Source organism: Notolabrus celidotus, chromosome 11 (genome assembly GCF_009762535.1).
Source record: "Notolabrus celidotus isolate fNotCel1 chromosome 11, fNotCel1.pri, whole genome shotgun sequence".
In the NCBI taxonomy this organism is placed as follows: Eukaryota; Metazoa; Chordata; class Actinopteri; order Labriformes; family Labridae; genus Notolabrus; species Notolabrus celidotus.
The window spans coordinates 28,564,184-28,576,911 of record NC_048282.1 but is presented as its reverse complement, the minus strand read 5'-3'; the positions used below and the strand labels follow the sequence as shown (position 1 = coordinate 28,576,911).

Sequence of the window (12,728 nt, the reverse complement as noted above, 5' to 3'; positions counted from 1 at the left end):
TGTGCGCACTGACGTCGGAGCGGCGTAAATGTCACGAAGAAGACATGACCGGGTGTAAACATGGCGTCTCCCTTGGACGATGATGAGATCCTTAATGATGATTATTATTCCTTGCTGAATGTCAGAAGAGAGGTACATTGTGCAGCTGGGATGTGTGTTGAAGTGTGATCGGGTGCATTTAGGAGTCATTGTGTGAACTTTCCTCGTTTGATACTTTACTATTACTCCTCTAATCACATGGAACGTTAGCTAGGTGGCTAGCTTGTGACCATTGACATTGATTTCTGTGCCGTGACTCTTCAGCCGGATTCTTTCAACACAACAGGTTGTTAGGTTACGAGTTTACTGTCAGGAGGTGTCAGGTAATCATGTTAGATGGAGATTATCTTGTCATTGCGAGAACCCTGGAGCTAATGTTAATTCTACCAAACTGACTCTGACTTTCAGTTTCATGATTATCTACAGAAGTGCTTGCTAACTAGCTAATGCTACAACTTTACTTCAGTGTTGCAGGGTGAAATGTTTAACTCGATGACTGAAATGTTTGAGAATAAGACTCGTTTGGTGTTATTATGTTTTAATCGTGTAATAGAAACTTTACATTGAATGTAGATGAGATTTTGAGAAACTAAATGAGCTTGTAGCAGAAGGACATGCTGTTCTCCAGAGTGATTACATATGCTACATTTTAAACTTTCCAATCACTTGCACGTGAAGTTAAGGAATTTAAGCCCATTATATTTTAAGTAATATGAAAAAAAACAAATATTGAACTTGTTCAAAATTTCAAAATTGAAGCTTGAGCCACCTGATAACAGTCACATTATAATATTATTTTAAACAACAGCAGTTAGTTTATGTACATACATATTTTTAATTTTTTTTAAAACATGTTTTTATTAAGATTTTCAGAAAGTTTTACAGAGTATAAAGAATAAAGTCAGACAGAAAAACAAACAAAAAACAAAAACAAAGCTGGGCTTACATTGCAGGACATTATGCTACATGGTATCACTAGCACAATATTTCAAATATAAGACAAATGTTTAAAGAGAGATGAGCAGTAAAATCAGTCACTGTCCAATCGGGCAAGATAATCAGAAAAAGGCTGCCAGATGTTTCAAATTTTGGTAAGATTGCCCATCATGCCATACTGGATTTTCTCCATGTGCAGTACACAGGTGAGGTCAGATAGCCAGGTCTTGAACTGGAGCACAGTGTCAAACTTCCAGAGATTTAATATCACTTTCTTAGCAATCACTATATTATACATGATAGTGCTCTGCACAGAGAAACTTTGATTATATAAAGATGGAGAATACTCAAATAATGCTATCTCAGGGTCCGGTTTGAACACACAGCCATACAGTCCAGACTGTACATACAGATTTGTCACAAGTCATAAACCTGCATGCCATTATTGCTGGGGAATAAGATAATATGATGATGAACTAATTACATTTGTAATTAATAATAATAATAATGATAATTCTTTAGCGCTTTTCTAAGTACTCAAAGTCGCTTTACATAAGGCAAAACTAAGAATAAAACATATAAATAAAACAAAACAGGGACAGAGGTGGCTTTTGAGGAGATAATCTGCATGTACATCACGTTGTTTGGTTTGTTGTTGATGAAGTTTATCTGCAAGTATACTCTTTCACATTCTCTCACTCTCATACAGGCGACACATGATGAGCTGAAGGCGGCATACAGGCGATTGTGCATGCTGTATCACCCAGACAAACACAGGGACCCCGAACTTAAGCGTCAAGCAGAGCAGCTTTTCAACCTCGTGCACGAAGCTTATGAAGGTAAAGAGAAAGCTTTGATTACACTGTATAGTCAGTTCACCTTAGAGCTACACACAAAGCTTGTGTTGAGTTGAGTAATTTACATCACAGTATTACAAAACGTAAACAATTCTGATGACTCTTTCTTTTTGTTGTCTGTGTTTTTACAGTGCTTAGCGACCCCCAGGCAAGAGCCATCTATGATATCTATGGCAAGAGAGGACTGGATGTGGACGGATGGGAGGTAAGTTCATCAGCGTTGTATTTCTGATCAAGTGGTTAGAAACAGTGACCTTTGTGTTGATTTCCAAGCCAAAATTGTACGGGTCAAGCAGGTGACTTAAGTTCTATATTTAATAGCATGACTAAAAGGTTTCTCACAGTTTTTAATTATTGCACTTCTATTCAAATGGAGATGTGGTCATTTATCAGATCATATCACAAAAATTTGGTTTGTTTTTGAATAAGTAGTTTTCAGCTTTTGAGAATAGACACACACCGCTGTGAGGACCAGTGTGAACTAGGTTACAAAACTATCATAATCAAAACAAGTTTTGAAAAGTCCTCTTCACTAAGACATGCTTTATTTAACTCACAAACTATCTTTGGCGCTCCTGCTTCTCCTCATCAGGATGGTAGAAGTAGATGTAGATGGCTTCTTTATAAGAAGGAACATTTTCACAGCAAGCAAGTTTTTTTTAAATCAGCATTCTCTTTGTAACATTATTAAACAGGATATAGTTCAGATGGAAGACTTTTTCATCGTCAGCTTAAACTGTACAAGTTTAACTGACACATCCTGAGGTTTGTGGTACTTTTGACAGAAATCAAAGACCTCAACTATGTTTGAAACATGAGATTGCAGCTTGTTGATCGTGAACTAACGTAATGAATTTGTCTCACATACTTTATGGATGATGTTCTTAACCCTCCTGGGTCCATTTCCGCACCGGCGTGTCAAAATGACATATGCTATTCATGATCACGTGGCAAAGAAGATGCAGCTTCAATTAGTCATCATTCCAACTTCAGTGTAAAGTCCGGACTTTGAGGGATATTAGTTACGAGTTACGTTGGTCTTTTTCGTCAAGTTTGGTGCGCGTTTGGTGTTGTTTACTAAATTTGAACATATTTTTTTGAAATTTACAAGTTTTATTTGCATTCTATGTTTTAAAAATGGTTCATAAAACATGTTTGTGGTTTTCATAGTTAAAAATCTAACTTTTTTCTATTCGGATTTTATGTTTTTTGTGTGATTTTAGTGTGTTAATACTTTATGTCAAAATGAAAAAAAATAACTACATAGTCATACTTGTGGGGTTATGCTGAAAAAAATGACTCCAAAATGTAAAATCAAAATGAGTCAAAAACAGCCAACTATACCCCAGACCCAATAGGGTTAAAGAATGCAAATCGGATGCCCGGGCAAATTTTAGGAGACTAAGATGAAAAGAAACAATATAGAATTTGTTCATATAGAATTTGTTCTCAGAAATGAAGAAAGGGCTTTGCATATCTACTCTATAGGATAGGTGCGTAGGAGAGAAGTGAGAAGAAGCAAGAAATTTAAGTTGCAAGAATCCCACACACTGTCAAACTTGCAAATAAAAAGTTAAATGGCAACATTTCAGTACAAGACCTTCATCAGGCAAAAATCCGGTTTGCCTGATGAAGGTCTAGTACCGAAAACATTTCCATTCAACTTTTTATTTCTCAGTATTGTTCCCCTGGTCCTGACTTAAAAAAGGAATATCTTGGAGTTAATCTTTAAGTACCAAAGATACTGGTGCTGCCCTCTAAACACATAACTTACCTGTCTCATATGGCTTTGCCTCAGATAACCTGCATAACTTAGTTCTTTATTTCTTCCATCTGTCTCTTTACTAAAAGCACAAGAAAAAAAAAATTTCCACTAAATGAATATTAGTGGGTGTGAAATTCTGATGTTTTTTTTCCTACTGTAACTCTGCATCTGCAGCCTGTGAAGTAGCCAGCTCAGCTTATACTTTGCATTCAAACCATATCTCCTTCCTCCAGGTGGTCGAAAGAAAAAGAACTCCCGCAGAGATCCGAGAGGAGTACGAGCGACTTCAGAAGGAGCGGGAGGAGAGACGGCTTCAGCAAAGGACCAACCCAAAGGTTTGTTTTCAGGGGAAGAAAAACAAGCCTCACATGGAACAGACTGTGAAGACTGTGACCTGAAGCTGTCTTATGCAAAAAAAAAAAAAAAGAATAAAGAATGAGCAGAGGTTTAATTCCTGAACCTGTTGTTTCCAGGGAACGATAAGCGTGGGAATAGATGCCACGGACCTCTTCGACAGATATGAGGAAGACTTTGAGGACACGGCGGGAGGGGGAGTCCCACATGTGGAAATCAACAAGATGCACATATCACAATCTATAGAGGTAACGGGTTGTACTAAAATCTACATGAGTCGTGTTTGATTTGGAAGATTGAAGAACTTTGTGAAGGACTTTTGAGCTGATTCATATAGGAGTGATGCTTTGTGTTCTACTGCAGGCTCCTCTTACTACAAAAGACACAGCCATACTGTCTGGCTCTTTGTCAACCCACAATGGAAATGGAGGGGGAACAATCAACCTGGCCTTGAGAAGAGTCACCTCAGCTAAGGGCTGGGGAGAGGTATGCTGTATTCCTACGGGGCATCACCGCCTCTGCGTTTGTTGACACATACTTTAAATGGTGCATTAACTTTCCCTGCGTGGACTATAACATGCAGAAACTGATTGTGTTGTTTGTGTTTCCACAGATTGAGCTTGGTGCTGGAGACACTCAAGGACCTCTCTTTGGAATGAAGATATTCCGAAACTTGACGCCACGATTGTATGTGAAGGAATAAACAAGCGCTCTTTATTTCCTCACTACAGTTTGAACATTGTGTGATTTTTCTTCTCCTTCTTTCCCCAGCTTTGTTACAGCTCAGTGCGGGCTCCAGGTTTCATCCAGAGGCATACGTCCAGGGGTTACGACAGTGCTAGCCCGTCACTTAGACAAGAACACCATGGGCTATCTGCAGTGGCGGTGGGGGACCTCGTCCTCTATGAACACCAGCATAGTCAGAGACACCAAGAGCAGCCATTTCACCTTCGCAATGCAGGTTAGCAGCCAGGAGTTATTTTTACATCCAGTGTGTCCCTGAGACTGTTAAATCAACCATTGCCTGTCAGAGCTGTGCCAGAATAATCTTTTACTTTGTGTTTCTACAGCTTGGCATTCCTCACACTTTTGCGATGATGAGCTACCAGTATAAGTTCCAGGACGAAGACCAGACGAAGATAAAGGGCTCAGTAAAGTATGCTGTCAGAATGAAATACATCTTATTTGGAGAACATAATCATGAATGTATTTTAAAGCTCCTGCTGGCACTAAAAAGACGGATTGATTTAACTTCAATGCCTTTTTACGCAACTCTGTAACTGACACATCAAATGTAAGTCAACTTTGTCTGCAGGTTCAGAGGTGTATCGACTTTGTCTTTTATGCTACAGATCAGGTTTCTTTGGGACCGTGTTAGAGTACGGGGCTGAGAGGAAGATCAGTAGACACAGCGTCCTGGGAGCCACCGTCAGCGTGGGAGTACCCCAAGGTGTCTCCCTCAAGATCAAGTGAGTGCAACTCGTTGCTCCAGTTTTCTGCTTGTTCGAGGTACAAGAGGGTTTTCCCTCCACGATTTCCCAAAGGAATCAAAGTCTGACATCATATCAGACTGCCAAATACATTTTATAGAAGTTCTGTGAGCTCAGGGGAGCTGGGGGCCAGCTTTGAGGAGGTAGACACTGGATTAGACCTGATGATATGCCAGGTAAACACTCCAGCATGTACAGGAAATTACAAGATTTTAACATGGCAAGCATTCTGGTTTCTGTTTGTAGTTCACGCAGCATTGGCCAATAACTTTCAACAGGCTTTGGTGTAAACCCCAAGAACAGTTCTGTATGGAGAGGAAAATCAGACTGACTGAAACCCACCGTTATGACATCCTGATTTGGATTATTAGACTTCCTGAATCACAACAGAAAAGATAGATCCAACATCTGTTTTGTAGAAAAGTATTTCAAAAGTTGTTTTTTTCACCTCTTGATTCTGGATCTGACAAAGTTTCTGTTTTAAAAATCTGCATTATTATTTCTGCAAACTTAGGACCCGTTAATTGCAGGTAAATCACAAGAAAATGAGTTTCTTTTTCATGTCTTAACGCTGAAGTAAGCCAGATTGAAGCCTCTGTGTAACTTATTATATACAGCGAAACTGAGGCTCACCAGAACCAGCACTTCTGCAGGGGATGTCATGAACCAAGAAATGAAAGCATTTATTTTGTGGACATACTTGGAGGCATGAATTTTACTTTGCATTTAATCTAAACACATGGTCGCCTCTGAGGTCTCTGATTGGACTGTGAACAATGCAGCACTTGGGAAACAGTCTAAAGTCTTAACTTGAAGTTGTTGAGCGCTTACTGTGAGATAAGTTAACCACTCTTCACAGAGGCATACAGTGTTGGAAAAAGGTTTTTGGACACCCCATGCATTTGCAAAATATTGAATTGAGAATCACTCTGAGGTCTTCAAGTGCAATTTCTTTAAGCACAGTCACAGCCAGGTTTACATATTTTTTTTGTTCAGTTTTGAACACATTCTCTGTTATTTGTTGACTTTGGTACCGACAATGTTGAGAACTGACTTATTGAAACTGTCAAGAATTTAGTTTGTTAGTTTTTCTTGTAAACAATAAACAAAAAAACTATCATTTGTATTTGTTTATGCCTGTCTAATGCTTGAAAGACAAAAATATTTTTTCACAAATATTTCATGACAATATTTGAGATTGTGTAAAATTTAAGGGTGTCCAAAAAACTTTTTTCCACCATTGTATATCAATCAATCAATCGAGTTTATTTATATAGCTCCAAATCACAACAAATGTGATCTGAAGACTCTTTTCCAACAGAGCAGGTCTAGACCGTACTCTACCTTCTATTCTTAACAAAGACCCAACATCAAAACAGGAGAAGATACTAGTGGTGCAACGGATCATCGTTGATCCGTGATCCGTACGGATGCCTCTCCACGGTTCGGCCAAGGACGTGGTCCGCGGATCGGTTGATGAAAAAAAGGTTGCGCGTCAACTCACTCGTCAAGCGCAGTGGTAGTCATGGCAAGTGAAGGAGCAGAGGAACATTATAACCCTCCTGCATCTTGGAAGTCACATGTATGGGAGCATTTTGGTTTCCCTGTGAAATACAGTGAATGCTGAATGTGCTTGAGCCACGTTATGAAATTCCGTCGCGCACCCACTAGACAAGAGGCCGTCAATACGCGGCCCGCGGGCCGCATCCGGCCGCCTATTTGTGGCCCCCGAACTGTTACTCCTGCACTCTGTGTCTTGGTCGGGTCACCGCGTGTTTACCAGGATTTTTTTCTCCATGTCAACGATATGCAGACAGGCTCTTACTGGGTCACTTAGAGTCCAATGCTGCCAGTGCAATTTTTAACTTTCACTTTCGTTTATGGAGCAGTTCGCATGTTGGCACTTTGCCAACTGTAGGACCCTAGAATAAAATGGTGTGTTCACAGTTTGCTGCTCAAAGAAAAGTGGACGGTGAAAATCAGCAAGTGAAAGAAGAATGGAGTGAAACTTTTGAAGTTCCTCTGCTCCTTCACTTGCCATGAAATGCAGTGAATGAGGCAGGACTGGGCCCACAGATAGGGTGCTTTGCGCATGCAGTAAATTTTGAGTTGAATGTTGTTTTTATTTAATGGGCAAAGTGTTTTACAAAATAAATAGAGGGACAAAGTTGTATTTGTCTTGTCTTCTTTCTTTTTTTTTTTTTTTTTGTTGATCTGAAAAATGATCCGATCCGTGACTCAAATCCGTGATACGATCCGAACCGTGAGTTTTTTGATCCGTTGCACCCCTATAAGATACTGTCCCATCTTAGACAGGACTCATTCTGATCTCATCTCAATCCACCATGAGCAGAGCACTTTGCAGCGTTTAGAAAGTTACAGCAGCAAGGACAAACTTCCTTTAACAGGCAGAAACCTCGAGCAGAACCAGACTCATGTTAGACAGACATCTGCCTTGAGGTTGGAAAGAGCGAAAGAGGGAGATACCGCTGCCAGATACCCAATGAGTTTTGATTGGCACACACTTTACTGTCATCAGTATATCATCTAAAATGTTCTCCTCTATCCTTCTTTCCAACCCCAACTCAGTCGAGGCAGATGTCTGTCTAACATGAGTCTGGTCCTGCTCGAGGTTTCTGCCTGTTAAAGGATGTTTGTCCTCTCCGCTGTAACTAAATACTGCGAGGTGCAATGCTCATGGTGGATTAAAATGACATAAAACTTTGTCTTATCCTGTCTTGGTGTTGGGTCTTTGTTAATAATTTAACATAGAGTACAGTCTAGATCTGCCATGTTTATAAAAGCGTCTTGAGATAACGTTTGTTGTGATTTGGCGCTATACAAATTAAGATTGATTGATTGATACCTCAGTATTTTGACATTCTCACACAGATATTCCAAACGTTTTACACATTAGCAGCAAGTAAGACATTAAGATGCCAATAATGAACCTATGTATTTATCTGCAGACTAAACAGAGCCAGCCAGACGTATTTCTTTCCTATCCACCTGACCGACCAGCTCCTTCCAAGTGCAGTTTTCTACGCCACAGTCGGACCACTGGTTTTCTACCTCGCCATCCAGCAGCTTGTTATCAGGCCCTACGTGCGTGCGCAGAAGGAAGAGTAAGAAACATTCACTTTAAACTCGGTGGTATCATGCAAGAAATGTTATTGGAGAAAAAAAAAGGCACAGCACGTATTATTATGGCTGGATTTTTATGAGCTCATTTTATATCTCCATTTATCTTCCAAACTCAACAGGGACTTGGAAAAGCACAGAGAGAGCTCGGCCTCTAATATAGCCAAGAAGAAACAGGAGGCGGAGGCTGCTGTGAGTGTTTTACAGGCTTACATGTACCTGTGGTGCCAATTCTACATCCTGGTTCAATGTGAGATAACAGATGCAGGTATCAGAGGTGACTGGAGAGACATATTAGCAGTCTCAAAACAGTCAGAGGAATGGAGGCGAGATTGGATTAGATGGGATGTGAAGTCTTAGTGAAATAGATCAGTGTAATGTTTAATAATCATATTGTGTGTATCTGTCTCCTTCCCCTCACGGTTTGCGTGTTCTCTTTGTACAGGTCTTGCTCATGCAGGAGTCTGTGCGCAGGATCATTGAAGCTGAGGAGTCTAGAATGGGTATGATCACTAATAATTAAGAGTTGAGCCTATAGTGGGAAGATGTTTTTTTACAAGAAGGCTGTGAGGTTTTTTTAATTTGCCTACATTCTGTTTTTCAACCATGTGAGGTGAAATGTGTCGACGATCGGATGGATGTCGCTAGCCACGAAGATATTGGGCCTTTTTGGAATGATATGAAACAAAACTAGTCCCCGTGTAGAGCAGATAAAACTCTGTGCTGCTTATGAATCACCAGCCTGTACAACACGATATCCACAATGAAAGCAGTGATTTGAGTGATTTTCTGGAGCTGTATTAAGGAGACATCCTTTGCAGACACCGATATTATCTTGAGTGATTTTGTGGAGATATGGGCAGCTTTTATTAAACAGGGTTAAAAATTGAAAAGAGAAGTGCAGTTCACTGGATTTTTTAATAACTCTCCTGCCTCTGTTTCCACGAGTGATAATTGGCGCTTTTTAGTCTGCTTCTGATAAGTGCACTAACAAAAGGCTCTCAGCAGACAGTATAATTTTCACATGGGGAAGTTTTTCAAGTGATAATTGGCTTATGACACCTGTCACTATAGAGGCTGCTTTGATTTTTAGTATCATCAGAGGTCCTCTCCACTTTGCACCGCTAAAGTAACGATTAATAGCAGCGTGTCCGTTTGTGTAATGACAGACACACAGCTGCTATCTTTTATTCAGAGAACCACACGCCATAAAACGCTCATGTAAATGGTTTTGTTTATGCGGCGTTCAATTCAAGCTAATTGTGTTGTTGTTGCAAAAATATTTTCACAAACAAGTCTTAAAACCTCTGTAAAGAAAATGTGGCGAGAATTGATGGCAAACAAAATTCAAATGACTATGTGTTTGATGTTCGGATGTGTGTTCAATTTCTACACACCAAGTCATGCTTTTAAATCCACGCTTCATCACATTATGCTGGACAGATGACCTTGCACACACATAAAACTGCCCTGTTGATTCGCACTAACCTTGACACCGCTTCACAAACCAGGTCTCATCATCCTCAACGCCTGGTACGGCAAGTTTGTGACGGACAACAGTCGGAAACACGAGAGGGCAAAGGTCATCGATGTGACGGTGCCGCTGCAGTGTCTGGTGAAAGACTCGAAGCTCATCCTCACTGAAGCCACGAAGGTGAGAATGGAAATCTGCTTTTATATTTTTTAATCCACACAATTTATTTATCCAGGAACACGACTGATAAAGGATTTTAAGATAATAGTATGTGGAGAAAAGTTTGAGCTGGTGTGAACACAGGTACCACGAACATAAGGCACCCATAGACTGTATAAATAATGGACGTAGTATCCGTGATGTCACCCATCGGAAGCCATATTGGTTATGCTGAAGTCAGCCTAACTTCTGTCGAGCTTGTGTGAGGTAAAGAGGTGGACTTTGAGCCTCCTAACCAACAGCTACAATGTGCCCGCCTGTCAATCAAGTCAGCTGTGCATCTCATAATGGAAAACTGGTAATCTCAATATCTTCGAAATTACCGCGTTATAGACAAATTCACCCCCATACAGTGTGTGCCGATAGAGAAATGAGCTATCCAGACTACACTCATTTTTTGTACCAGGCTGTAAACATGTTTATTTCTGCTGTAAAGATCAGCTTTTTAGAAGGGGGTGTGTATGTGGTTTCTGGTACTTCTGGAGCCAGCCTCAAGCGGACACTCAAGAATCTGTAGTTTTTAACACTTCCGCATTGACTTCAATTCTTGCTGACAGAGGTTACCGCTTGAACGCACCGCAAGGCTCCTCATATCTCCCACAGCCGGAGATAGAAAGGGCAGATGAGCCAGAGAGAGCCAGCACATCACTGGGGTTCTCAAGTGGGCACCTCCCTTCACTGATGTTTCCTTAAGTTAGACCCACAAGACCTCAGAGAGACTTAGGGATGTGGGGATGCTTTCAACAGGGAGGAGAGGAGGGAACTTTTGGGACATCCAGAGGCCATAATGTGAAATGATAATATATGTGTAGGGTTTGAAACCAATATGTTTTAAGTAGACCGCAGTGAGCCATGATAGCTGTTTGTGTTTATTTACAGGCTCTGATGCTCTTTAAAATACAATACCACACAGTTAAGCTAATATAGTTTGATGCAGTTTTTCATCAGCGCTTTGTTTCTGTGTTTTTAAAAAAAAGTCTGTAACCACCTTTGATGCCGCAGAGGTCCAGAACTCTAAAAAAAGCTTTATCCACATTTAGATTTTTTTTTTTTAACTGTAAAATCAGGATTTTGTCATTATCATGTTTTCTAACAGTGATCAGAAGCAGCAACATTGTTCTCTCTTACATGCAGGTACTAGTGTCTGTCACTGAAACTTTCTTGCAACCCCCATAGTTTGTCAAAATCAAGTTTGTTTGGGGGGTTGCTTTTTCGTCCAATGCCAATCACATCCCAGTTTCAAACAAAATCATATTGACATGTACTGAAAAGCATCTACAGATGGTACAAAAACAGCTTAGAAAGGCATCTCTGTGTTAAAAATGTATGTCTTCAAACTTGCTTTCTGATGACTCAGTCTGCATGACCTCATGTCTTTCCAGTCAGGACTCCCCGGGTTCTACGACCCCTGTGTCGGGGAGGAGAAGAGCCTGAAGGTGCTATATCAGTTCCGAGGAGTCATGCATCAAGTCCTGTCAGGAGACTCAGAACCACTCAGGATACCAAAGCAATGTAAGTCTGCTGGAGATACAGCACAGTGACACTCAAATTAGTAGATTTTGTGACATTGACTTGGTAGATCATATGCTTATCATACATGTATTTGAGCTGCATAACCTGGTTGTGTTTCTGTGGGAAATGACTTAAACTCCTAAACCTTTGTAGATATGTTTGAGCAACACATCTTAGAATATTTAAGCCACCCTCAGAGAGTTTTTTTAATGTTTTCATTCCGACTCCTTTATTCTTGTTTTCACTGCACAGCTCACAGGATTGACGCCGACACATAAGGGACGCCTCGCTGACCAAAAAGACTCACCTCTCAGCTACGTGGCGAAAGAGGGAAAAACCCGTTTTAGATACGAAATGGATTGAAGTTTGTTGTCACTCATGTGCAGAATGTGCATTTAACTTTTGTCTTTATACTCATTGAAATATGCAGAGCAGGGTAAAAGCATCTCAGACTGCATTGGTCGTGATTCATCATCAATGAACAGGGTTGTAGCCTGCTCGAAAGTACAATGTGACGCCATTATCAATGGTTACATCTTATTCCCTGGGACATCTCGCCTCCTCGGTATCCATTTATTTTTGGTATGGCTTGTAATTTATAATCAAGTTCTATGTACTGTATCGTACACAAACTGCAGTGCCTATGTGATTGAAGACATGAATGCACCTGTTTATTTTGCCATATTATTAAAGTCAGTCTCTCTTATGTTGCTTCAAAGTTGTTTTTTAAAGCTTCTCAGCTATGAATGTGCTTCACTGTTAATATCATTGATTAATTTCTCTCTGGAAAACAGGTACTGATTTCTGAGTTTGAAATAGATCATCAATATGCAACAGCTAATTTTAGAATGACTGCTGATACACAAATATGACCATATATATATGTATAAAAAAAATCAGTCAAAGCTGGGGTTGGTAGTCAGATTTAGATACACTTTTTG

The 12,728-nt window shown here is 40.2% G+C and overlaps 1 protein-coding gene across 1 annotated transcript; it reads left to right on the top strand.

The window, feature by feature from the left end:
- On the top strand, positions 1–12,493 carry dnajc11a (DnaJ (Hsp40) homolog, subfamily C, member 11a). The gene is made up of 16 exons (XM_034696456.1): positions 1–132; positions 1,685–1,814; positions 1,964–2,037; positions 3,831–3,932; positions 4,071–4,199; positions 4,315–4,437; positions 4,565–4,638; positions 4,723–4,912; positions 5,022–5,107; positions 5,304–5,420; positions 8,411–8,566; positions 8,705–8,774; positions 9,028–9,085; positions 10,094–10,236; positions 11,658–11,787; positions 12,040–12,493. Exons 1-16 carry the CDS (start codon positions 61–63, stop codon positions 12,063–12,065), a joined length of 1,680 nt encoding a protein of 559 aa, XP_034552347.1. The 5' UTR covers positions 1–60; the 3' UTR covers positions 12,066–12,493.
- The last annotated feature ends 235 nt before the right edge of the window (positions 12,494–12,728 follow it).

Excerpts from the sequence above, each read along its gene's own strand:
- dnajc11a (XM_034696456.1), top strand. The coding sequence starts at position 61 with ATGGCGTCTCCCTTGGACGATGATGAGATCCTTAATGATGATTATTAT. Across the intron at positions 4,200-4,314 it reads ACATATCACAATCTATAGAG|GCTCCTCTTACTACAAAAGA; the intron begins GTAACGGGTTGT and ends GTTCTACTGCAG. Across the intron at positions 11,788-12,039 it reads ACTCAGGATACCAAAGCAAT|CTCACAGGATTGACGCCGAC; the intron begins GTAAGTCTGCTG and ends TTCACTGCACAG.